We start from the raw sequence: 27,875 nt of genomic DNA, 5'->3' as shown, positions 1-27,875 counted from the left end.
TCATAAATGTAGCAAATGTTTGATTAGCTCACATAATGGCACAGATGACAGGCCCTCTTCTGGACAGTGGCCGGCAGAGAATATCCAGTTCCCGAATTAATGCCAGTGATGCGTGATCACTAATCAGTCATCCCTTTGCCCGATTTAGCATCCGGCACTACAGCACAACAGTTGGCTAAACGGAATAGTGATTATTAGGCGCACTTAATTTGTTCTCTGTAAGGTTAGTACCAATGTTTTTTTTTAACCACCAGGTGTCGCTGTTGAATGTTCTTTTGAGCATTATGTCAAATTACATAACATTACAATGGCTTGGCAGGCGGTCTTATCCAGGGCATTTACAATTAAGCAATTAACATCCTATCATGCTCTGTGGCATGTATAAAAATATTGAGCAGGCCCAGCTGACCTCAATTTTGGATCAAGATGGCAAGAAGAAAAAATCTAAGTGACTTTGAAAGAGGGTTCATCATTGGGGCATGGATGGCAGAAGCTTCAGTCACAAAGGCTGCTCAAGTGGCTACTGTTTCAATAGGAACAGTGACTAAAGTGACATTTGAATTTAGATCTAAGGGAAAGACATCAGTAAATAGGGTCGAAAATTGATGACCGTGATGCTTGTGCATTTGTGCAATATGTAAGGAAAAATAGCAACTCTTCCTGACTGGTGTCAATGCAGAACATGATCAGACTATGTCAGCAAGAACAGTCTGTCGACAACTGCATAAAGAGGGATATTATAGTAGAGTTGCAGTCCATAAAGCCCTCATTACAAAGACAAAGGCACATTTGAGAGTTCAGTGGTGCAAAAACCATAGGCACCTGTCTACAGAGATGTAGAAAAAGGTGATATGGTCAGGTGAGTCATTCTTCTCCATATTCTCAACAGGTAATGCTGTGGGAGGCATTTTCCTGGCATGGTATGGGTCCACTTGTCACTGTAGAGGGACAGGTCACTGCAAATGAATGCAAAGTCATTGTGAGTGATCACCTTTATCCTATGATGAAACATTTCAATTCTGATGGGAGTGGTCTCTTTCAGGATGGCAATGCCACCATCCACTGGACATAAGGGGTCACTGAATAGATTCATGAGTATGAAAATGATGTGAATCATTATTATTTTAAAATTAAATTCACTACTTTCTATTCCTGGATATGAAAACTTCACCTTGTCGTGATCAGCTAATATCAATCTCAGTCTGATAGTTGCATCAAGCAAAGCCAAGTCACAGGTTCCAGAAAAACATTTAAAAAATTGTCAATATGTAATTAGGGGAGGGGTCACTGTACCTACCGGGGTATTTTATAAAGCGATTAAACACTTTGCTCAACCTGAGATATTAAACGCAGAAAGGAATGTGCAGCCTACATCAGTAAAGAATGTGCAGCCCACATTTGGATTTGTAGCCTACGCCTTCACAAACCACCAGCGACAAGGCAAGCAGTAGACACATATTCGGCGATGGAGGCGGTTTTAAAATGTGATGCTGTGACGACTGAATGCGCTGCATGTAGCATCATATCTCATCTCATTCGGGGAACTAATTTATAAATATTGTATGTCTCCTGCACGGATGTACCGTATTATATCTGTTATATCCGTAAAAGCTACCAGTGACATCTTTTTAATCATTTAGCGTTTGGAAAGACGTTAGGGGAAGTTCCGACTTCGCGTAGCTGAGAAACGCTGTCGTACCATGACTTATATTGGAAATATTTGAGAAGGAAGAGATTACCTTACCTACCATGGATGTTATCGCGGTCTCCTTCCTCAACCCCCTGGACGAGTATGAATTGATCCATCGAATTGGAAGTGGCACGTACGGCGATGTTTTTAAGGTGGGCTAATGTCTTCAGTGCAGTGACATCGGTTGTCACCGTTTGCCTCAGAATGAAACTTTGATGTACGCAGGTGAATGCGTGCATGTTCAAAAACAATAAAAATGCAATTAGCTTTAGTGTGATATAGCCTGTGCAGGCTTGACGTATCTACTATGTGTTTGGTTTCTTTGTGACAGCCAGCGGAAATTAGCCTATTTTTTTTTACCGTTATTCAAGGAAATTGTGGAGGCTACCGTTCTGTTGTTCCTCTCAGCTTAAACCCAGTAGGCCTATGATGTGCCGTGGGTAATGGAAGCAGTCTAGTTCGAAACTCTTGAAATGTTTTTAACTGTGAAATGATGGTCCAATTACACCAATGTGGAGAAATGTATTTATGTTTTCTTGGCACAAGAACACCAGAGTTGTGTCAGTGCAGACGGTTGAACCTTTTCCTGGAAACCTTGCAGTCATATTTATTAAATACTGAAGGTGCATGGTTAATGCATGGATGCATGGCTAATAATCAAATGAGCAATAATCTGGACCTTTCAGAAGGATACATTCCTTTTTACTAACTGTTATTTTTGGCCTCTTTCCCACTGATTGATTTTTATTATGGCACCTCTATAGCAAAAGCTGTTGATTTTTTTTTACCACATTGTATTATTTAGCAATTAGGCAAAGGTGCATATCCCTTTGTCTGGCTTTAATTGTAGTGATAATAAAGAGCTTGATATTGATAAGACATACTTGTATATGCTAATTGCACATTCTTATCTGTTCAGTCATATCTGATCAGTGAGGTTCATACCTATGAGACTTCACTGTACTTCGGGAGGCTGTTTGTTAGTGCATTTTCAGTATTGCATGGACCAAGGCTCTGGTTCGAAGTATAGGAGCTGACAGGGTACACAACAGAAATGTCAGGAAGCACAAACAAGACTGTGTGTTAAAGAATGAAGTAATAGCCCTCCTGCTCTGAACAAACAAATGACCAAAGCCTTCGAAACTGTTCGATAAAGTTCTCATAACTTTTATTCATAACGAAACAAATCATTGTATAGGTATTGTATTTGCATTGACATAATGGTAACATTTCTGGGACTACAGGCAAATGAGAATGTCCAAGCCATATTCTTTTCTACAATATAGTATTTTAGTCTACAGTTTTTGGAAATGTGTGCAATTAGCCTAGGTGGAGATTCAAATGTGTTCGAGATTGAGAGAGAGAGAGAGAGGGAGAGGGAGCCTGGCAGGCTACAGTGAGAGATGTATGTGTGAAGTTGTGGAGTCTGTCAGCATCAGTACTAATAAAGTCATTATATTCAGAGGAAACTCTGAGATTCAGTACTCATGGTTCCTTTCAAACCCCTGACACACAGTGACATGACTTGGCTGGAAGCTGCTGGTTCTAGGGGTGGTATGGGCTGGGGTTGATGTGCTCAGCAGTATGGGTTCAGTTCAATGCTTCATTCCAGTAGATTCTTTTACAGAGGATGGGGTTTGTGTCTGCACAGCTCTATATTTTGTGTGCTGCTGTTAAAATCCTGTCCCTCCCTTCCACCCACCTATAGAGAGAGACTCTCTGACAGATTATGTGGAGACTTTACAGTGTGAAATGAATACTAGGCCTACACTGAATCACCTCCAAGACAGTGGGGTGTATAATTGCTAACAACCTTCCTCCATAATTAAAATGAAACAAAATAAAATGTGAAGTATAGAGTTCCTTCAGAAAGTATTCACACTCTTGAACTTTTTTTTCTCTTCATCAATACAATACATTCAACACATCTAAAATGCCAAAAATATTTTATTCAACAGGTTATTCAAAAATTAAATACTCACATTTCTCATTTGTAAAAGTACTCACTTCCACCCTAATACTTTCTAGATAGGCCTTTGGCAGTAATTACTGGTCTTTTTGAGTATATATGTGTAAGCATTGCACATTTTGGTGTTACAATCTTTTGCATTTCCTCCAATAATCAGCTCATACTACTGATTTTCAGTGTAATTTAAGTCTAGGCTTTGGCTGGGCCATTCCAGATTACTGATTGTGTTGTTATTAAGTGATTCTCTTGCAGTTTTGTTGAGCGGGGTTAAGATTGTGATCGGCATATTAAAATGGATGGCTAATTAAGAATATCTCTCAGTTGGTTCCCGAGAGATGAAAGATAGAGTGGTTCAAAGGTTAGCTGTAATGCACCTCGTGCTGGTGTGTTCTGGACACGCTGTTTCAGCAGTAGTGTGTTGTAACCTAGCGTGAGGATGTGTGAACCCAGATACACGTGTTTTCGAAACCTGGGAGAGACATTGCTGCTTTCACTTGAAACTAGCATTTTATCTAAAAGCTGTGCTGCATAAAGGCTCAGGGATGGTTACTGAGCATGTAACGGTTTTACCGTTGTTTCAGTTTCATTTCTGTTGGAGTCTATCACATGTATGAGTGATGATGTTTGTGCTTTATTTAGTTTGGATAAATTACTGTGTGTGTGTGTGCTGCAGGGAGCCGTTTGTAACAGGAAATCCACAAACAGCATAGCGGAAGGAAGAGGTGGGCAAAACACCAATTTTCTCAGGGTGAACGATACTTTGTGTGCCACCTAAGTGAATCTTGCTTATAGCCTAACTCATGGGCAGTTGCCCAGAATGACCATTTTGAACTTGGAGCAAATGGAACAGTTCTGACCAGTTATGTTTTAGAATGGGCTTACGCATACACAGTTCCTCTGTTTAAATATTGGAAAAAGTGTTGCGCCCATTTAAGTAATAAATAGTATTAAAGTATTAAATAGATGTTTTGACTGCATGGTGCAGTCTTTGCAGCTTTAAAGAGCCTTAAAGATATACCTGTCAGTTTTAACTGAGAAAGCTGTCATCACAGGAAGTAACTGGGGAACAGCAAAGAAAACAGGAAGTGCGTTCAGTCATATCAAGGCATTCTTTTTTTTCTCTTTTTTTTTGCCTGAGAATGTTGATCTGCTATTGGCTGCATCTATTGCTATGGTAACTGGAGCAGGGCTCCTAGCTTCAGTGGCCTTATGATATCCCTCCTCTAGCTGAGACAGAAAGGCACTACCGTGAGGTGTTGGATTCACAGACTGCCGAAGCCAGTGGAGCTTCAGCAAATGATGCTCACAGACAAGCCACAGTTTCCTTTCTGTAAATTGCTGGGAGTGAACATAATTGCTGTGCTTTGCTGGCAGTTTATGGTGAGCTGGGCAGCAGTGTAACATACTGCTTCAATACATCTATTATAAGTCCTCAATAAAAATAATATAAGGTGGCCCCAGTGGGAGAAAGCTCCCACAGACCCAGATTTATGCTCACATCACGAGGAGCTCAGAACCAGCAATGGCCCAAGAAAAAACCCAAAAACAGACTGTAAGGCCCCCAGGCTGGTCTGTCCTGCGTACTAGGGTACTGGCTGTTTTCAAAGACAAAGGTTCCTCACTGTATCTGAAAGCATTCTACTGTAGCTTCCTCTTTCTGCCGCCATGGAAACCATCTCAGCTGCTTGCTGCTGTCACACGGTGCGCCCTCTGTCCTGTGATATCAGGCTAATTGCGATTGAGATAATGTGTGGTTAATGGGTTATATTATTAATGGTAACTAAAATGGTGGAAGGATAATGGATCGCATTATTAAGAGTGACAGACAGATTTCCATTTTCCTTTGTCTATTCAAACCACTCAATATGGATTCCTCACATGGCCTGTTTTTGCACACCCTGACATGCCAGTGACATTGATTTCATTAAGATGCAACAAGGGGAAGGAAAGGGATTTTTCACTGTAACCTGATGAATCCATGCATTGTTTTTCTCCCTCTCTCTGCTATTACATCTGTTAAAATTATAGCCAAGCAATTGTAAAATTAATTGCGCTCTCAGTTTCTTCCATTTTGGCAGTTTTTGTTCTTCGTGTGCACTACTTTTAAAAAATGTTAGCAAATGTTCTGTATAAACCTTTTGCTGTTTGCCTCGACCCTCCAGTCTGGTTACTTTTTGCCTCTCTTCCTTTTAGGCTCGTAACATCAAGACCTCAGTGATTGCAGCCATCAAAGTAGTAAAGTTGGATCCAGGTACTTCCTGACTTGCTTCTAGGCTCAGTGTATCCCTGTGACTTCTCATTAGATTTGGTTATATTTACAGCAGCAGGACTAAGTCTATCATAAACAACAATTAATTAGAGTTCCAGCAATGGAGTGATCGTAATGTCGATAATTCCTCACTGATCTTAAATCAGAAACACTTCTGGCACGTTTATGCTTCCATGTGAGGTAATCATGCTGCACTTACAGGCTTGGGAGTTCACTGATAACATGCATGATTAATTGACTGCTTGTAAAAGACTTGACTTGTTTATTTAGATTATTTAAATGATTGATTTACCAAATATTCAAATTAAGCGTTTATAGTGGGCTATGAAAATCATCATGAGTTGCAGTCCTCGTTATATTCCTGAATGCAGAGTACAGTCCTCTTTGCCTGTGTGATGTTTTTTATGAGATTGAAACAGTGTGTTGTATTTCTTTCAGGAGAGGATGTTGCCTGTATCCAGCAGGAGATCTCCATGATGAAAGAGTGCTCTCACAGGAACATTGTTTCGTATTTCGGCAGCTACCTCAGGTGCTCTTCTGCGGGCTGATCTACACAGATATTCAAACTTTTTAAAAAATAGAAACGGAAAAACAGTGAAAGATAAAAACTTGTGGTGCGTGTGTGTGTGTATATGTGTGCATATGCGTGTGTGTGTGTGCACATGTATGTACAGGAACAATAAGCTGTGGATTTGTATGGAGTACTGTGGAGGAGGGTCACTGCAGGACATCTACCAAGGTAAATTTAGCCATATTCTTCTGCCTGTCACTTTCTTGTCACCACACTGTGTGTGTGTGTGTGTATGTGTGTGTGTTGCTAAATCTATGCTCTTTCATTGGGCAAAACTGCTATTTTGCTGCTGCTATTTTGATGAATCGGTTATATTAGATTGGTCTTTTCAAGCTCATGTATTGTGGTACTGGTCATGCTGTGCTGCAATGCTGCCATTTAGTCATACTTCACTGGTGTGGTAATTGTGCTCAGTCATTCTGTGCTGTTGTATTGATGCAAAGTCATACTTTGCTGTGGTACTGGTAGTCAGTCTCACCATGCTATGGTGCTGGTCTTTAGTCATTTTGCACCATTGTATTGGTGTTCAGTTACACCATGCTACAGTACTGGTGTTCAGTCATTCTCTGTTGTCGTATTAGTGTTCATTTATACTGTGCTATGGTATTGGTTCATTCTCACCACTTTGGTGTTTCCTGCAGTGACTGGCCCATTGAAGGAGAAGCAGATCGCTTTCATCTGTAGGGAAATTCTCCAGGTAGGACTGTGCAAGGCAGCACTGCTTCCCATTGCATGAAAAGGTTACTCCATTACTGTTTATTGTTCTGTGTTTAAATATGATAGATGTGATCAATAACGTGTTTAACAGGTTGACCCAGTCACAAGATGTCTTCACAGGTCCAAAAAATTCTACCCAATCCAAAATGCACCTGTGGATTTCCTACCCAAACCCAACATTTATATATTAATTTTTTTATGTCAAAGATCCTAACATTGTCTTGCTGATAACCAAAATGGCTTGCAATGTGACATGCAAATGACCTGGAATATCTGCTATAGTTGCACATAACCAGGACAGCAGAACTGGTTATCCAAGGCTGTTGTACTTTGGAGCATAACATGAAAATGAAGCATGTTCTATCAACATGTGAATTGATTTCAATTGATATTAAAATAATTCTTATCAGAACAACAGAAGGAATCATATATTTCAGACAGAAGTTTTGTTTTCTTGTTATTTCTGCAAGATGGCAGCTGCCTTCACCATGCCTACACCATGTTCAAAGTAGAGGGTTTTAGGGCCTCTTGCAGGGTCTGCTTAAAGGAGGGTCCAGTTTGGATACAGAAGGGGCAGTTTCTTCTCTGACTCTGTGTTTACAGGGCTTGCATCACCTGCATCAAAGTGGAAAAATGCACAGAGACATTAAGGTAAGATACTCTATAGCCGGCTGTCTGTGATGTAAAATGGAGAGATAGAAAGGCAAGGTGCTATCCAGCTTTCTGTGATGGACAGTGCACAGAAACATGGACAGTGCACAGAAAACAAACAAGGTATGTTTTCATTGGGTTGTTTACCTGTTTGCTTTAGCCATCTTCATTCTTTTTGTCTATGAATAGGTGTGTGTGCGTGTGTGTGAGAGAGAGAGGGGGAGGGGAGATAAATCTCCCCATGTTTACTGAGAGTGGAAGTGGATATGACTACTCAGTTCACAGCTAGCACAAAGTTTGCCTTGAGGTTGAAGCAGCATGGTTTCACATGGGCTAATTCATACTAACAGAAAACAGTAAAATGCAGGCAGAACACAATCCATTGTGTCTGGTGCAGGTTCTGACCTCTAACTGTAGCAAAGACCCTGTCACTTTGTGCTCTTGACAGGGAGCCAACATCCTTCTGACTGAGCAAGGAGATGTTAAACTGGGTAAGTGAAAGTTCACCTTCTCACACCTACACTCATTGTAGGACTTCTATGTTGCACTTGTATCTTCATCTTGATGTTTGACTTACCATAACATTACTGACTTAGCCAGTGCTTACTGTGTGAACTAGACTTGATGTTTGTGGCTATGCATAACTGATACTTTGAGAATTGCACCTTATTGGACCTATGTTCTGTAGTTTTTCCAATGAAAGTTAAAGACAGGTAATTTGACCCAAACGAAACACAAGGGTTGAAAAAGTACTTGTGAATCAATGTTTGATTTAACATCTGTAACCCATACAATGAGTGGGCATTGTTGGTTTAAAAGGAGCTTCTCTCTCTCTCTCTCTCTCTCTCTCTCTCTCTCTCTCTCTCTCTCTCTCTCTCTCTCTCTCTCTCTCTCTCTCTCTCTCTCTCTCTCTCTCTCTCTCTCTCTCTCTCTCTCTCTCTCTCTCTCTCTCTCTCTCTCTCTCTCTCTCTCTCTCTCTCTCTCTCTCTCTTTATTCTGCAGCTGATTTTGGTGTGGCAGCTGAGATTGATGCCTCTCTGGCGAAGAGGAAGTCTTTCATTGGAACTCCTTACTGGTGAGTGGCTGAAAGGAGTGAAACTGGAAGCCAGATCTTACGGATCCAGATCCAAACTGCATCCCCATGCTGTCCATACGCAGATATTTACCCTGTACTCATACCCTTCCTTTGTGATGTCCTTATGTACAGCAAGCCTGTTATTCACTCTGCCCATTCATCCTCCACAAAAGAGAAGCCACTATATTTAAAGTCCTGTAAGATGGTTACAACATATGGAAACAATGAATTGATTACACAATATATATATATATATATATTTTTTTTTTTTGTCATATTATTTGCAACGGTTTGCGATGGCGCAATACTGTTTACAAACAGGCTGTTTGAATAACTGTTACTGTATTGGCTTTACAGTCACTGTAGTACGCGGTCTCAGCCAATCAGCATCAAGGATTGAAGCGACCTGTTATGTAATATGGTTCCAGGATGGCCCCAGAGGTGGCAGCAGTGGAGAAGAAGGGTGGATATAACCAGCTGTGTGACATCTGGGCCTTGGGCATCACGGCCATCGAGCTGGCCGAGCTACAGCCTCCCATGTTTGACCTCCACCCAATGAAGTGAGCATTGCCCCTGGATACTGCCATGCCAGCTCCTGATTGGACCCCACCCTCCCACTTAAAGCCACTTTGAATCTTTTTCAGAGCCCTGAGGTTGATGGCAAAGAGCAGCTTCCAGCCTCCTAAACTGAAGGATAAATCCAAGTGGTGAGACCTAGTAATTCAGCTTCACCAATGGTGGCAGCAGGGGTTTTGAAACTTACATTCAGTATTGTCAGTATGAATATGGCCCATCCATTTTAAATGTAAGTAAGTGAGTAATTAAATTTTATTTATAAAGCACATTTAAAAACAACTGGCGTTAACCAAAGTGCTGTACACAAATAAAACGCAAATAAATAATACGTAAATAAAATTAAAAAAATAAAGAAATAAATTTAAATAAATAAATAAATAATAATAATAATAATAATAATAATAAATTGGCAGTCAATAGACAGAACACAACACACAGGACAGTACAGGACATTTGTAGTTCACCCAAAATACAGACTGTGCTCACAACAATGAGTATAAATATGTCTGTATGGGTCATTCATTATCAGTTACATTGTTCTAGAGGAGTTATCCACCTTGTAAGGTGTATGGCTGTGCTCACAACAGTTTGATTGAATGGACTGTGTGTTGTATGGAGTTCTTGAGGACAATTGTGAAACCCTGTCTTTGAACAGCCTTTGTTCTGTCACTGCTTGCTTTGTGTTGCATTCAATGAGTCTGTTCTGTACATTTTTTTTGGTTGTTCTTTGTCTTGCGATTTAATATGTTGTACCACCATTTTAGCTTTCTACGTTGTTCTGGAGTAGTACAGCTACTTAATTTACTGTAGGCAAATAGGTAAATAGCTTTTTTATTTTTATCTTCAGAGCGCTGAGATTCAAGTCAGTGAAAATGATTGGCTGACATTATTGTCAGTGACCAATCTGTGTGTCAGGTACACGGTGGGTGCATGATGTTTATGCCATTATCTTTTATCTCTTACCGATGTAGGTCAGCAGACTTTCACAGCTTCCTAAAGATGTGTCTTACCAAAAACCCTCGCAAGAGACCTACTGCAGAAAAGCTTTTGCAGGTAAATTGGTACTAAAAAACACTCATACATGTAGAGTCTACGTAGGGCCCTATGGTTTCTGTGATGTAGAGAATGCAGACTGAATCATGGGAGAGCAGTGTGATCAGTTCACCTACGAAATCCCCTTTGTGGCCATGGACTTGATTTCTTAACATGGTATTTCATGTATGGGCTGTTTCTCCAATCTGAATAAAATGGGAAAACTCATAACTATCTGAGCATGTCCACTGTCCTTTATTTTAACTGAGAAGTGTTTAAAATGACCAGTGCCATGGTGTCAAAGACAACACCAAGCTGATTTGTTTGACTATAATTCAATTCAGTATTTGTTGGATTGTGGACATTTAAATTGTTTTGCAAGCTGAGGAACTTCATAAGTCTATAAGTTTTAGAGCTTGGAACATTGCTAACTGTTAATTAATATACCAGTTCTCTTTGTGTTCCATATACAAAATTGGTGATGCCCTCTGGTGCCTCCTGGTCTCACAGAACCCCTTCATGGCCCAGCTCTTGACTCGAGCCCAAGTCATCGAGCTGCTGGACATGGCGAGAAACCCCGACCTCCAACCCACACTCACCATGGATGAGAGCGATCTGGATGTAAGTGTTCTCTCCTGAGCCAACACACGCACACACACACACACAGACACACACACACACTGGTGTCTCACACCTCTCAGTCACTCAGACCCAATTCACTCCAGTTAACCTCAAACTAACACCTGTCTCTCACACACTCAGACCTGTCGCGCACACTCACACTTGTTCCCCCAGAGCTGTCTCCCACACACCTCTGTCTCTCACACGCCAGTGTACCTACTCTCACTCAAGTCTCTCACACGCACCAGTGTCTCAAAATCACATGTGTAACAACAGCGTGTGTGTGCACATGCCTGTTCATGTTACAGATTTGTGATGCGTTCCCTGACAAGATCCAGTCTTTGGCGAGACACCTTCCAGCACAGAGAACCTCCTCTGAGGAGCAGTGTGAGTGTCTGTATTTTATGGAGAACAAGTATCATGTTCATAATTATGTTCATTATTATACACTGTTTTTATATCTGCTCTGACCAGGACAGTGGGTCTGCTGGACTATCTGTGTTTTGTCAGTTGTGTCAAAGATATTTTTAGGCTTTTTGGGTGTGCCGGAGGCAGATGACATGCTTCTGTTTGGGCCTTTAAGTAATCTGCTGCAGCCTTTCATTCACACAGGGTGTCCTGGAAAAGCCAGACAACCCACTAAGAGGTGTTTCATCAACTAGATAGCCTACCGAGAGCAGAGGCTTTGACTTGTCCTCTGCTTGTTAATAATGTAATACAATGAGTGATGCTAGACAGAATGATGTCAATTTGTAAAATTAGTTTTAAAAACTAAACATGTCGGTTTATGATGTACTAAGACATGTATGAATATACTGTGCAGTAGGATTTATGATTTAAGATACACTTTATTTAACCCCGTAGGGTAATTGTCCTCTGCATTTGACCCATCCTACAGTAGTTACATAGAGTCAGTGGGTAGCCACAGTGCAGTGCCCGGGGACCAACTCTAGTCATGAGCCCAGTGCCTTGGTCAAGGGCAACGGCAGGAGTATACCTAACCCGATATGCATGTCTCACTGCAGGGTGGTATTTACCTTAGGTCTAACTGAGGTTTTATAGCTGATTGGCAGGGAAAAGCCGAACACAGCGCCAGATCAGTTTCATACAGGCATGTGCTGTGGCAGATGTGTTGCAGTATGCAGGAGATGGTGGAAGGGAAAATCTGGAAAATGCTTATATGAAAAAGCACTGGATGTGGAAAGTTTATATGAACAAGATTCCATTCACCCTGCAATATAAATTTGAGTTAAATATGTGGAGATATGTTTAAAATAAAGCAAGATTGCATTTGATTGACCCTTAGATCCTGTTGGTGTCTCATTTCTTGTACATTTACACTGTATCCAGTGTGAGTACATCACTGGGCTGAGGGGATTGCAAGCTGTACTGTATGTTCCGTCCACCCATTATGAAACAACTTACTCTGTAAGCTGTGAAAGCTATTTTCACTTGATAAAAGGACGGAAATAATTTTTAAATCCTATTCTGGTGTTCTAACTGTCTTTGTATTTCTCTGCTGTAGCTCTGGAGTGCTGAGTGCTATAGTCACACATAAAGAGTAACAGTCACCTGTATACTTCTCATATTGTTAATTGATTGTACCCTTCAGTATTGTTAAGGCCCTTCCCTCTGTCCCTCAGTCAGTCGGGTGAAGTTCAGGCCCCCAATGAGAAAGGAGACAGACCCCTGTCCCGATCTGGTGAGTGTGTTTAGTCTCACTGGAAACAAGCCCAATTCAAATCCATTGGCATTTGTTATGTTTTAATGTCTAAATGCGTTTAAACCATCAGTGTGATCATAGAGTAGCCTGCAGAGTTGTCAGAATCTACTCTGTGACTGTCTCATATTAGTGGCAGTAACCTTGAGCCTGTGAAGCTGATATCCTGCTATTTCAGTTTAACACATGCTTCTGAGTTATTTTATTTAGTTTAATGACTGAAATGTAACTCAAACTGAGGGTAATTATCTCTTCCAACATCCAGTCCCTACTCAGTACAGATCTTAAATTCAAGATTGACTTACTACATATAGCGGTATTAAAATGTATACCGTTTACATATGTAATAACTTATATGTGACATTTCTGTTTTTAACAGGGCTCTTATGATGATTGGAGCATGACAGGGGATGAACAGAGTTCTCCGTAAGCCATATTCTTACAATATTCATGTTCATATGAGCATGTATATATACACTCATATGTAATTATATTGTTATTATATAAAAATTACATTACATTACATTACAGGCATTTGGCAGACGCTCTTATCCAGAGCGACGTACAAAAGTGTATAACCAGGAACAAGTATGACGAAACCCCTAGAGAGAAGATGAATGTATGCTCAGTATAAATATTCATAAGTGTGTTTGGCTTTACATTATTAATATTCATGAGAGTGTATGAGCGTACATTGCTGGGTTGCATTGCGGTTCTCAGGGAAGTGTTTTGGTATGCTGTGAGCAGAGTGGCACTGTGGTTAGCAGGTGGTGTGTGGGGTCAGGCTGTATTATTCAAGCCGAACAGCACGCTGGTTTGTCGGTTCATCCCACGTATGTCTCTGACTCTGTTGCTGCCACCGCGGTGTCAGTAGCACCAAATTATAGTGGTGAGACTTTGTGAACCCCGTAAGGAGGGGAACTGCCGTGTGCTGTCGATCAATGAGTCACTGACAGCGCTCTGTGGGGTTTCTGAAGTGACTGCGCTCGATTGTAGGGCCTTGTGCAGCCTTTAGGGTGAATGCATACTGTCCTGATTTGCACAGGTAATCATTGTGCCTAATTTAGATCAACTCTATCTGATGCAGGAGTCTACTGGAGTGTGTGGAAGAGGCCTTACTGGAGAGGTGAGTCTGAGGTGCTGTGTGTGTGTGTGTGCGTGTGTGTGTGTGTGTGTGCATGCTTGCATGCTGCATGTGGCATGCGTGTGCAGTGTGTGTATGAAGTGTTTGCATATGAGAGAGAGAATATACATGTGTGTGAATGTGTATATGAGAGCGTATATGTATTTTGTGAGTGCCATGTGTGTGTGTGCTTCTGGGTGTCTGTGTGTGAGAATGTGTGTAGTTGTGCTTGTGTGTGGGCGCATAAGTGTGTAGGTGTGAGTGTGAGCATATCCACATACATTTTTCTGTTCATATTTCACTGAAAAGAAACACACATAAACAGACAGCAATTCAACATTTGTTCTCTTACTTTCAGGAGCCTCACCATAAAGAGAGCCCCCTCCGCAGCGGTAACGGATAGATTTATGCCGCCTGTTGAACGTTCGCTCAGAATCAATTAAGCAATCAATAGCATGCCACCGCAAGCACTCATGATTCTGCTTTCTCAATGATTAGTACAACATTACTAAACATAACTGAAACATATTGGCATAAATGGCTCATTTTTGGCCTTTTATTTCAGCACAGCCCAGTGGAGGAAGAAGATAAATGTGGGACAGTGAAGCGGCGTGCGGGGGGCAGCATCCCCTCCCTGCCTTGCCTGGAAGATGCTCACCCCTCTACCCCATCCAGCTCCCTTCCAGGTACTACGCATGTGCACTGAGAACGGACACATGTATGGCATTCATCCTCGCTCCCTGCCGAATCGTATTTCTTTGGTCACCGTCACTGACCGTAAGACCAGCCAGTCACTCTTTTCCCATATTTTTCACATTTGTCTTTTTTTTTTTTAACCATAAATATTTTCTATTTTCTGACTGTTAGATGAGATGTGAGTGTGAGGTGTCGTGAACCTTAAAATGGGTGGAGATAAACGTTTTAGCAAATCACTAACTCAGTTTCAAGTATAATCAGGCACAAAATGCAGTGACCTATGTGCCCCTGCAGGAGGCATGGTGGAAGGGGAGCAGTGGGCTGGGGGGAGCCCTTCCAGAGCCCCACCGCTCTCTCCTGAGTGGAGCACACTGAGGAGACAAACTGAGGACTCGGTGAGTGGCTCTGTCTGTTTGACTTCCTGGAGTGACTGACACTGTAAAACCGATTCAGTTCATATACAAACTGGGCCTAAATGGCATCTGACATATCCACAACCATAACACTAAAGAATTTTCTAAGTATTCCCTCGTGAGCTGGTCGTTATCCTGTGTCGATTTCCTCCTCACAAGTAACTCCGTTCAGCCAAGGATTCTGGACCGCAATACACATTCCATCACAATCTCTGACCAAACATTCATCATCTTTTCCCTCCCATCACAAATCCCACCCCATCCACCAGCAGGACAATGTTTAAACACCTCATTCTTTCAGGGTGAACGATTTGAAACGATTTGAAAAGAATGGGATTCCTTTCTTGACATCAGGAATTATTACCACTTCTTCTACCACTAAACTAAATGCCTGAAAACATCTTCCCACGGTATTTTTACGAGATAATATTATATTGAGCAAAAAAATCTACAAGAACTACAGCTACTCAAAATGTCTAGGTTGCTGGGTTCAGTCCATCTTATGTAATCTGAGCTAAAGAGAGAAGTACTCCCTGTGACTAATAACAAAGCGCCTGTTGACAAACCACAACCCACATAAACATTAAAGTGGATGGATAGTATGCGTGGTGTTCCATTTTCAATCACGGGACTCGTACCCGTCCATGGATGTGTGAAGCAGCTGTCATCACTTGTTATGGCAGTGTGTGCAATGCTGACATCTGACCTGTGACAGCCAGCTCTGGCTTGGAAAAAAGGGTTTTGGGAGAAAATGTCTGAATTGACCGCTTTGTCAAACTCCATCCTGAAACATAAACACATCTTGTGCACCAACTCCCCAAATTGGTTTGGACTTCAGTATCAACCACAAACCTCTCAATTTTGACTTCTGTAAGCGAATTGGCATAACCCACCTGTCTGACCTGTTTGAGGAGCTCTCTCACTCAGCATATCCAACAGAAATGGAATGGACTAACGTCCTTCCATTGGTTTATTTGATGTTATAAACTTTAGAGCTCCTTGCAACAGAAAATGAATATACAACGGTATCCTCACAGACCCATTACCCCCGATTACAACACTGGTCTTTATACCCTAATGGTACAGCAAAAGGTACATTTCTCACACTCCAACAATTCTAAAGGCCCATGACCATATGTAGTGTAAATGTTTAAATACAGTACAAAAATAACATCTGATTTGTGAGGGTTTTGTGATTCACTCTAGTTTTTTTCTGTTTCAGAGAGCCGAGTGTCATGGACTACCCCCGACCCCCAAAGTGCACGTGAGTAAAGACTGGCTGAACCTGTAATCACGACAGATCTCATTTAGAGATCAGGTATCGTGTACTAATGTCTGTTTGCTTTTTTTTCTCAGCTCAGCATGCTTTTTCCAAAGCAACCGAGTGTGTTTTTTTTCTTAATGTTGATTCATACAAGATATATTTAGGTGCCATTAATGTTGAATATTTATCTTCTGTAAAAGCTTTTATCGATACCAATTTTCAGATTTGAGCTTATAATAAGGCTAGGCAAACAGTAGTCTAACATATCAGGCCCTTAATAGTATGAGCTTGACCTTCCTCACAATGTAATGTGAGATAAATCCGCCTACAGTAACTGCACTTTGTTAATAATCCAGCGGTCAGTTGCTACGGGGAATATGATCTTCTGTAGGCGGGGCTACATTTGGAGGTCAGCTAAGCCACTGACCTACAAAGTTACGGTACAGTGGCTCAAACTTTCTCAAGCAAATCATATTCCAGCAGACCAATCTTACAAAGGCACTCCGGCATTCTGAATGTCCTGAAACAGAAATGACTCAGCTGAAAGAAAATGCAACATACACACTGTACTGTCAGCAATTCCTTTTGGGGTATAAACCGGCAATATTCTGATTGCAAGCACGGTTGTTTAAATGGTAATCTTAGGTAATATGCTATATGTATGCAATATACATGCTTTGCAGGTATACATTCAGTACAGTAAACAAACGATAAATATACAGGCAGTGAGTAATGGGGGAGGAAAGCACTATTGGCCTGACTGGAGAAAATGTACAGCAGCCCTCTGTTTTCCCTATGTGGGAAAAGTATGGCCAAGCTTGTTGTATTTTTGTTGGATGTCACCTTTGTGCAGGCTACAAATGGTTATTAAAATTTAACCTTATAAAGCTTCAGAAAACCTAAGATGACCTTTTACAGGTTGTTTCTATAAATATAGATCGAAATCCATACCAAATTTCCCGATTATAGGTCAGTGTTTAAGGGTTTTTTTCATAATACAGAGCAGTACTTCATTTTGATTGGCTTGTGGCAACCATATTGTTTCTCCTGCCAGTTTTTTTATATTTATGAAGAGAAGTCAAATTCTGTGTGTATTTGTTGTTGTCAGGGTGCTGTAGTGAACCTGGAAGAATAATAATAATTTAAAATTCCATAAAGTTACAGGAGGCTTACAGCACCTCCAGTGCTTGGCCTCCTCGTAATAAAAACTACAACAAACTTAATAAGGTGCTGCGTTTCAGCCCTTAAATATCAGAAATGTTTTCCAGATGGGAGCCGGTTTCTCCAAGGTGTTTAACGGCTGTCCTCTGAAGAACCACGCTGCGGTTACCTGGGTCTTTCCAAAAACGCGAGGTGAGATCAGGCCACTGCCGCAGCAGAAGCAGCTGGAGAATTTAGGTCCGGCAAGAAAAAACCCTGAAATCCCCCCATCTCCTTACAGATCAGCACCTCATCATAGGAGCGGAGGAGGGCATCTACACCCTCAACCTCAACGAGCTTCATGAGGACACCATGGAGAAGGTACAGAGACCGTACCATTAAACTCAGAGCAGAATCAGAACCGTACCATTGAACTCCGAGCAGAATCAGAACCATACCATTGAACTCAGAGCAGAATCAGGACTGTACCATTAAACTCAGCAGGGACATGACCATACCATTAAACTCAGCAGGGACATGACCATACCATTAAACTCAGCAGGGACATGACCATACCATTAAACTCAGCAGAGACACAACCGTACATTCAGAGCAGAGATAACTGCTGTTTGATTATGCTAGGAGCAGAGGCAGGACTGCAGTATCACACTCTTAACAGAGGCGATACCGTAGCATTACTGGGGCGGACAAGTCATGAAACCATATGGTTGTTGTCTGAGTTACAAAACAGCTAAATTTGGTAGCATAGCATAGCCCAGCGTTCGGAGCAGTGCAGTTTGGTCGTCCAAAACAAAAATATCAGTCAATACAAGTACATTCAAGGTAGAGACAAGAATATACCATTGTATATTGGGCATATAAATAGGGTTATCTAGGGTTAAATGCATTTCAGCAGGAGGGAGAGCCTTCTGTTGTGACTTATCATTATTTGATGACTGATGGCTCAGCTCCCTCTGCCTTCCAGCTGCTCCCACAGAGGTCCACCTGGCTGTACGTCATGAACAACGTCCTCATGTCTGTCTCAGGTAGGGCTGCCCCTCCCTTTTGTGTCAGGATCGGCTTTAATGTTCAGCTCCTCTGTAGCAGTGCTCTGCTAGTCTGTGCTCTTCCTGTCCGTGTTCTGTCTGTGCTGTTCCTGTACGATTGTTTGTTTTAACTTTATTTGTATAGCACCTTTCATATTAAGATGCAGCTTAAAGTAATTAACACAGCGGAGTGAATTTAAACAATGTGATTAAAATAAATAAAAAAGGATATGAAATAAATAATAAAATAAAATAGCATGTGAAAATATAAATGCATAAAATATATCCAGTGTTAATTCAGCTCTAACAGTGTTAATTTAACTCTTAAAAGATTGCATTTGGTCCCAGTCTGGAACGCGGGACCGAATGTTATCTATTAAGCGTTGAATTAACTCTGGACATTTTACTGCGCGTGCATTCTCAGGGAAGTCCTCCCAGCTGTACTCCCACAGCCTTCCAGGGCTGTTCCACCAGCGCAGACACCTGCTGAAAAGGCAGGGCCACCTGTCCATCAGCACCAATCGGCTGTCGGAGAGGATCAACCCCAGGTACGAGGCTTTATCCGCTACAGCCCTGAAACCGCGGCAACCTCCTGTCCACAGTGTCGATGACGGAGAAAGACTTCAACCTGCAGTGGCTTATGACTTAACTGTGCTGTTTTAGAGCATTATATGCAAAACATGTCACATTTTTCAAGTGTATTTTATGGTTAGTGATGAGCATAGTTTAGGGTATTTGACAGGGCTGTGTTCAACTACAGATGCAAGATGCTAGATGATGTGTTATAATGACAATGACATCACTTCTTATAGGCTTATAGCCCAATAAGAGCCCACGAGCATAAATACTGGATTCCATCTGCTCCTGAAGCTCATACAGACAGTACTCATTTTGTTCCACTTTCAACAGGAAGTTTGCCATTTCTGCAAAGATTCCCGACACCAAAGGTTGCCGCAGGTGCAGTGTGGGTAAGAAATGCCTACCACGTGTCCAAAACCCTGCAGCCTGTGTGGTGAATACATAGTGTACACTGTCCTTCTCTCTCTCTTTCAGTTCGTAACCCCTACACTGACAGCACCTTCCTGTGTGGGGCTGTGCCTTCTGGTCTTGTCCTGCTGCTGTGGTATGAACCCATGCAGAAGTTCATGCAGCTCAAAGTGAGTTCCGTAATGCCGGCTTATTAATGCTCTGGCTAATATTGTAGCTTTTATTTTCTCTTTTTCGTTTTGTTTTTTTTGTTGGTCTTGGTCCACAAATTACATGTCTCACGCTTATCATTTTTAGTATTATGTTATGTAATTCACCCCCTTTTTATTCTCTCTCTCTGTCTCTCTCTGTCTTCCTCTCTCTCCCCCACTCTTTCTCATTACCGCTTGCTCTCTAGCACATAGCGGTTTGCCTCCCGGAGCCCCTCCCCATCTTTGAGCTGCTGGTTCGGGAGGCGGACGAGCTGCCCCAGGTGTGCGTGGGTGTGAGGGGGTGTGCCTCGGGGGAGGCAGGTCTGCCCTCAGAGCACAAGCTGGAGTTTGACATCATACCTCTGACCTCTGACACCGCCAGCACCCCTACAGGTAGCCCTGGTGCTGCTGTCCATGTCCCTGTGGTTGCTGGTGTTGCTTTGTTGCTGTTCTTGCTGCTTTTGCCATTGTTTTTGTTGCTGCTGGTGTTGCTTTGTTTCTGCTCTTGGTGGTTTTGCCATTGTTTTTGTTGCTGCTGGTGTAGTCGTTGTTGCTATCCTTGCTGTTGCTTTTGTTGCTGTTGGTGGTGCCAGCGTTGGTGTTGTTATTTCTGTCATCAAGGAGCAGGGCCAGTGGCTGTGAGCGTACTGGTGCATCAACTGCTTTGTGTTCGTAGATATTTCGTCCCTGAAAGCTGGTCAGGTGACTCAGCTGGACAGAGACACAATCCTCATCACACTGGAGAGTGAGTCTTCCTCCCTACTGGTCTTCCTCCCATTCACTGGTCTGGGTTTTAATTTCATGGTGAACCACATTAAATCTCATTTAAATAGTCCATGAACACATTCACACAAAAATAATAAAACTGAATATTCACATGAAGCTTCACTATATCGCAATAAAAATGTTTTCAGTGTTTTAAAAAAGCACTTCTTCACACACACTAAGCATATAAGATAAGCAAGTTATAAATACAATTATAAAGTAACAATGAAAAATAAATGCTGCTGGGTGGCACATTCAGTTAAGGCACCACACTGTGGTGCATGGTTGAGCCCTATGGTCTTTGATTGAATCTTGTTGTTTTTTTTCTTATTGATTAAAATCTGAAAATGGACAGGTATTGAATAGGTATATAAGACAGGAAATGCTTCTGCAGATTTTCAAAGAAACATGTTATTTACATTACAGCATAGAATCATGTGAAAGAATAATTCCATTCTGAATACTGGTGCAAATTGACTTTTCTCTTAAAATGTTATTTAATGCACACTGTTCATGTAGTGTGTATAATTTACACAGTCATTTACACCCTGAGTGTTTTATGTAATATTCAACATGCATGAACATTAGTTATTATTAGCATAGTATATTATTTTATATTATGAGTGATGTGTTGTCGACTTTCTGTTCTTCAGAGACTGTTAAGGTTGTGACCTTGCTGGGACTGCCATGCAGAGAAATTACCTCTGACCTGACCTTTGACTTTGCCATAGAGACACTGGGTGAGAAGACAGGTCATCTCTGTAAAACATTATGCATGTGATTAGTGCAGAGTGCTCTACAGACCATTGGAAATTTGAAGTGTTGATTCATGTCAAATGGATGCGGAAACTACATATTACCACTAGAGGGAGGGTTGTATCTGAGGGGCAAGGGCCTACATACATACAGTACATACAGTATCAGCAGCAACTGCATTAGGATAAGATACTTTATTGTGTAAAATATCTACTGAAAGTTTTATCACGTTCAGTAGGCCTTCATCCCATAATTATACAATGGTATGTCTAAACCACTGGTGTTCAGGCTTAAGGGCCAGTGTAGGTGCAGGTTTTTGATTAAGCCCAGCACACCTGATTCTACTAATTTACTAATCATGGTCTTCAATCAAGACCTACATAAGTAGAATCAGGTGTCTTAGTGCAGGGCTAAAACTAAAACCTACACCCACACCGGTCCTTTTCAGATAAGATTGGACACCCCAGGCCTACACAGTCATCTGGCTAGGAAAAGGAAATATAACGCAAAGGCAAATCTGGGGGACTATAATGTCATTTGTTTTTGCCCAGTTTGTCTACAGGACAGCATACTGGCTTTCTGGAAGCATGGCCTTGTGGGGCGGAGTCTGCAGAACAATGAGGTAACCTCTGTTCGTCTGTTTGGGCGTGGTCATTTCTCGTTGTGATCGGTGCACGGCTGAGTCCTGTGTTGTCTCTGCAGATCACTCAGGAGATCACAGATGAGAGCCGCATTTTCCGGGTCCTGGGAACCAACAGGCACGTAAACGTAGAGACATCACTCATTAAGTCATGTGATTGCTGCTATTCAATGATAGAAAAAGTAGCAAGAACGCAATTCCAAAAAGGTGTTATTTAACGGTCCATAAAATCAAAATGGAAAAATGAAAATCGCACACTGTTTTATTAGAAAGTGACTGACTTATGAAGGCATACTCCTGAAACTTGTCGGTGACTTTCAATTAAAAAAACTTTAATTGCATGGAGAGAAGTGTGAGATTGTCTCTTTTTCCATTTTGAGTCCTGCTATTCAACCAATCATAAGTGCCTCAATGCAGTGCGATGCCATTCATAACCAGTCATAGTTCCAGTAAATGTTTCTGCTTTTTAGGACTGCCATTGTAGTAATGAGTGAAAATGTAGAAATTTGAAAGTGAAATTTCCACTATTTTAACTGCATTGTCACCAGCGATTTTACTCTCAACCGCATTTGAGCTCTTCTGTTTGTGCTCACAAATTTGGTCCTGCCTGAGTCTGCTTGCTGCGGGGTAACACAGTTTTTATCTGACACAACCTTGGGGAACTCACTGTGTTTCAGGGACATCATCTTGCAGAGCACCCCCACAGAAAACCCCTCCGCCCCCAGCAACCTGTACATCCTGACTGGCCATGAGAGCAGCTGCTGACAGGGAACACTACAGGTTTTACATCAGGAGATCAGATTCCCTCAGAAATGGCCCACAGCATCAACCACTGAGACCTCTGATTGGACGACAACACACTGAGTTTTCTGGATTGGACAACGACACACCGAGATTTGTGATAGGCAGTCTCAGTGTTCACGTGCACATGTACAATACATACACATACAAATACAGGTGTGCGTACATAGGGCACATACACACATGCACACATTAAAGTATGCATGCATGCATGTGGAGTGCACGCAGATGCACACACATTCAAGGGCGCATATATGTGCACACACGTGTGTATGTATTCAAGCAGGTATCCATACATTCGCCATACAGGTGCCATCCATCCACCCATTTTCTAAAGCACTTATTCCTGGTCAGGGTGGTGGGGGGTGCTGGAGCCTATCCCAGCATGCAGTGGGTGAGAGGCAGGAATATACCTGGACAGGTCACCAATCCATTGCAGGGCACACACACTCACACACTCATACCTATGGGCAATTTAGAGTCTCCAATTAGCTTACTGCATGTCTTTGGACTGTGGAAGGAAACCAGAGTACCCGGAGGAAACCCACACAGACACGGGGACAACATGCAAACTCCACTTGGTAGCTTTTTGCGGAGCTGTGAGTGTTATTCATTGCACACCGTGTCCCTCACTGTCAAATGCACACAGGTATATTACTGCATACATGTAGTGTGTAATCACTGCATTTGGATAACTGAACTGGTTCCTCGCTTTACATTGTGGTGTTGGACTGAGGTGTGGAGTATGACCTCTCTCCCCAATCAAGTTGCAAGCAATCAAATGACCAGCACAGTGATATTATACAATCGACGGACCACCACAGTGATAACAATAAAAGTACCAGCGCAGTGATAACATACAATCAAAGGACCAGCACAACGATAACTAACAATCAAAGGACCAGCACAGCGATAACATACAATCAAATGACCATCACCAAAATTGTGCACAATCATCTGACCAGCGCTGTGATTGCATATGATCACTTGACCAGCATGATTATCACCGTAGCTGCACAGAAATGATCAATGATTACCTGACCAGCACAGCGATTACAAACAACCATCCGACCAGAACATTGGTTACACGTTTACTTAACCAGGTAATAGAACAAACAGGTGGGATGTGAGACATGTTGCTGAGGACAGAGGGTCAGCTGGTTCAAGACTTGTAGGAACTTTTATATCTGAGCTCCAACAGATGAGAGTATCAATGATCATCATTTTCTCATCACATGGAAAACAATGCTGTGAGATCTTTAGATAAATGTTTTGCTCCAGTTTTCATGTTCTCAATAACGCACCATGTCAATGTCAGGTGTTAATGTAAAATAAATAAAAGTAAATGAGATATGACAGAAAATATTATTTTGATCTTGAGGAAAACTATGTTTCTCTGGTTCTGGTGTGGAAACAGTGTAGGTCATGAATTGTTTATGCCATAATTATCATCTTTACATTACAAAGGAAATTAAATGACCAAGTCTGTATCACCATAGCGACACCACCCAACAAATCCAGTAGGAAGAAGGCCTGACTGTGTGTACAGATGGGACACGTATCTGATCTATCTGTTGGTCTATTGTATTTAGCAAATTGCCTTTAATATTTGCTGTCCTAGCAAGGAACAGAGATCAGGCATTAGGTTACCTTGTGCAGATGTTAAAGGCTGCCTTCGATGTTTTTAAACATGGGATTCCAAAAAGAAACCAGTCTAATACACTAATGTCCCTACTTTCAGTGTTGAAGAAAATCCAGCCAGATTTCACATACTCTGTGACTTCACTCAGTATTAGCCTGCTCACTAATAGAGCTTCCTTCATTTGACCTACAGTGGAAATGAACACCCTTTATTTGAACAACCTCTCAAAGGGCTAACATGTATAGAGACAAAGAACCAAGAACAGAGGCCAGATGCACTCCATATTTCACTGTAGAGAAATTTGTGGTACTAACAAAGCACATCTCTTGTAAACTTGAATTTTTTGGTGGATTTCTAACGCTTTAAAAATCGAAGGTATGAAATGCTGCAGGCAGGGCTCCCTGCCATGACACCTGAACTGTTATCCTTTCTCTATCTCTTACTTCCTCTGTTTTCTACCTGTCTGAATAAAGCAAATAATACAAAAGCAGGGTGGATTGTCCAGTCTAAAAAAACTTAATCACCACAAACACTTGGTGTGCTGCATTCTGGGGTGGAGTGAATGATCTTCAGCCTAGCCTTCAGAGATGAGTGGGGAAAGATTTGGATTTTGTCACAGGGAGAAAAACAAGTTTGTCTGACTGCAGTAATTTTCAAAACCTGTAACCAAAATTTAGTTTAGGAAATTTTGTTAGTAGGAGTGGCGAAAGGTGCTATGGAAACATGAGAAGCCCAGAGAAAACCTGATGTGCCTGGCAACTGAAACCACTACACCCCTCCAGCTTTGTCTCTGAGGTCTGGAGACTCATTTCTAGCTTCTGAGACACTCAGAGGTCTTGGGACTTGTTACGTGTCTCAGTACTCAGAGGTCTCTTGACTTGGATTCTGCTGCTAAAACTCAGAGGTCTCTTGTGACTTGTGTCTAGCTCTGAGTGAGGCGTGCATGCTCTTGATTCCAAGTCTGTGACAGCAAATATGAAACACATTCAATACCTATAGCTGAACACAGGATGACATGGTGGCTACGGCTAATGAAGTTGAACAGGTTTACCGACAAAGTGCATAACCAAATGATTCTGTATGGAAATGTCTATGGTACCGGGAGATGTGTTGAGCAGATTCCCTCATATGGGAATATCTATGGTACCAGGAGCAGATTCTCCTTGAATGTCCTTTTGGACTTCCCTTAAATGCAGTCCTGAGAAAGCCTTCCACATCTCACAATTCCCTTAGTTTGCCCAGATAAGCTCTGGCCAGGAATAGGGCTGTAACACCACACCCCACCACTAAGAGGCCCACCTGTCCTCCAGGAAGAGAGAAACCACATGGTGCACTCCCCCCATAATCAAGTGCCTTGTATGACAGCTGATGCTCTTATAATTTTACCTATCATTTCTCTAGATACCTTTCTATGGAGGTCCAAGGTGGGGACCCCTCTGTGCTCCAGATGCTTATTTAGGCATACACATCCATCCTGTCATATTTACAACTGTTGTTTACAACCTCCCGTCCCCTGTTGTGCTTACTTTCCAGCTGTCATTTACAACCTGTGGTTTTTATGACTCCGACAGTGCGCAGCAGTGGAATTTGAATGAAAGCCTTAAGCGAAGAGACAAAGATGCAATGTGGTGGTTAGAATGGTCAAAATTGCACCTTACTGGTGCACATTGGCTCTTAACCTTGCATAAAGCATGGACATCATAGAAACAAATGTGGCTGGGATTGACTAGTCTACTACTTTATGGAGAGAAAACAGGAAGTGTTACAACCATTATCCATGCAGTGGGCTTCAGTAGGCAAAAAGAGCTGAAGGCTCTGGTGAACATCAACCTGACACATCTCTGGTATACGGGTAAGCTGGGCAACCAGAAATATTGAGCAAACACAGCCTGTGGTCTTTGCCATAGGGGTCCAACCAGGTAAGGAGCATGACCAGCACTGAACATGGGTTTAACGTTCCTGTGTTCTGTGCAATGAGTGCTGCAGAACTTTACATCCCCCCCATGTTCATTTTCCCACTGAAGCGGATGAATGATATCCTTCTGAGAGGGTCACCACCCAAATCTGTGGGAGGGGTGTCTGACTCTGGGTGGATTGAGCGAAGCCTGACTGGGGCGTGGCTACACCACTTAACAGACACAATAAAGTGCTGTATGGAACAATCTCACCACTTCCACCAAACCCCTGGAGGCCATGTTGCTGCCACATGTAAAGGGGATCATTATGATCACCCTGCAGATACACACAAGCCACAGACCACAGCCACTTGACTGGACCTTATGCTGCTGATGTACAGATAGATTATTATTATTATTATTGATAAATTAATTTATATAACATTATATAACAAATGTTCCTCTTTGGCTGTGATTTCTCATTCACCATAGCTCAATTTTTCATCACTCAATTGTAATTAAAAATTCAAATATTTTGACTGCATTTGACAGAATGCTGTTTTACTGCTTCAGTGTTATCAAAATTTGCATGCAATAAAGCAGATGAAAATGACATGCAAAACATTATGCATAGCCAACTTTACTATGGATGCACTTTATTCAGAAGCACCCAAGTTCCTGTCTTTTGTGGTATAGTCTTTGGCAGCCAAAATAGGTCCCTGCCAAATTTACGTCCTCTGGCTAATTGGCTCCCTGTTGCCAGTAGGCCTATCATCAAATTGTTTTTATGGTGTACAATAGAGGTCCAGATGTGTGATCACAGTCATTTTGGTGTGTGTCAAGCGGTGCAATCCAAAGATAGAGAGGGGCGTGACTTTTTGCAGAAAAAATATGGGCTTGCCGAAATATCACTCTTCTAGCTAATTGACTCCCTGTTGTTAGTATCATCAAATGCTCTTTATGGTGTACAGGCCACTGAGGCAAGGCGCAGTTGTGTCACCACAGTCACTTCGGTGTGTCAAGCACTGCGGACTAAAGATGGGAATGTTATTTTGGTAGGCAACATTCCACATTTTCTCCTCCTCTTCTAGGTATACAAAAGAGTTTAAATGTGTCATCAATTTGCTTTCTGTGCACTCTGAGAGAGAGAGAGAGAGAGAGAGAGAGAGAGAGAGTGTGTGTGTGTTTTGGCACAGACAACCCCATCACTACCTTTTATTTCTTCACTTCTATTTCCAATATGAGGTGCATTTCAATGGCATGCATGAATAGGTACATGTACTGTATGTTAGTGTGTGTGTGTGTGTGTGTGTGTGTGTAAAAATACCGAATTTCTTTCGTAGTGAGGCAGAAAAAGATGAAGAATGGTTGCTAAATGTCGTGAACCTCACAAAGTTATATACTTACAGCTTTTTATCTCAGATCAAAACGAATTTTTGACAATGACATAGAAATGTGAAAATAAACTAAGATATTGGTCGGAAAACGCGAAAGGAGAATATGCAGAACTCAAAGAATGCATATAGAGTGAGGACGCGTGCATGCGAGGGGCCTTACATTCTGACAGGAAGTGTAATTTCACCATAATTCTGGCAAGCAAAGTTCATGAAATGCAAGAGACTAAC

General features: G+C 41.8%; 1 protein-coding gene across 1 annotated transcript; it reads left to right on the top strand.

Annotated features, from left to right (window-relative positions):
• The first annotated feature begins 1,299 nt into the window (after positions 1–1,299).
• Positions 1,300–24,842, top strand: map4k6 (mitogen-activated protein kinase kinase kinase kinase 6). Its single transcript, XM_035431899.1, has 32 exons — positions 1,300–1,842; positions 5,853–5,910; positions 6,367–6,457; positions 6,603–6,667; positions 7,141–7,196; positions 7,820–7,867; positions 8,316–8,358; positions 8,870–8,942; positions 9,371–9,502; positions 9,587–9,649; positions 10,490–10,571; positions 11,061–11,171; positions 11,480–11,558; positions 12,815–12,873; positions 13,271–13,317; positions 13,979–14,017; positions 14,373–14,406; positions 14,580–14,700; positions 15,005–15,105; positions 16,346–16,387; positions 17,656–17,740; positions 17,829–17,908; positions 18,513–18,573; positions 18,998–19,121; positions 19,483–19,541; positions 19,627–19,730; positions 19,958–20,144; positions 20,428–20,496; positions 21,170–21,256; positions 21,824–21,894; positions 21,975–22,030; positions 22,590–24,842. The coding sequence occupies exons 1-32, from the start codon at positions 1,750–1,752 to the stop codon at positions 22,675–22,677; spliced, it is 2,508 nt and encodes an 835-aa protein (XP_035287790.1). The 5' UTR covers positions 1,300–1,749; the 3' UTR covers positions 22,678–24,842.
• Positions 24,843–27,875: the final 3,033 nt, after the last annotated feature.

This window comes from Anguilla anguilla, chromosome 9 (genome assembly GCF_013347855.1).
Source record: "Anguilla anguilla isolate fAngAng1 chromosome 9, fAngAng1.pri, whole genome shotgun sequence".
Lineage (NCBI taxonomy): Eukaryota > Metazoa > Chordata > Actinopteri > Anguilliformes > Anguillidae > Anguilla > Anguilla anguilla.
This window is presented reverse-complemented; position numbering and strand designations above follow the sequence as displayed.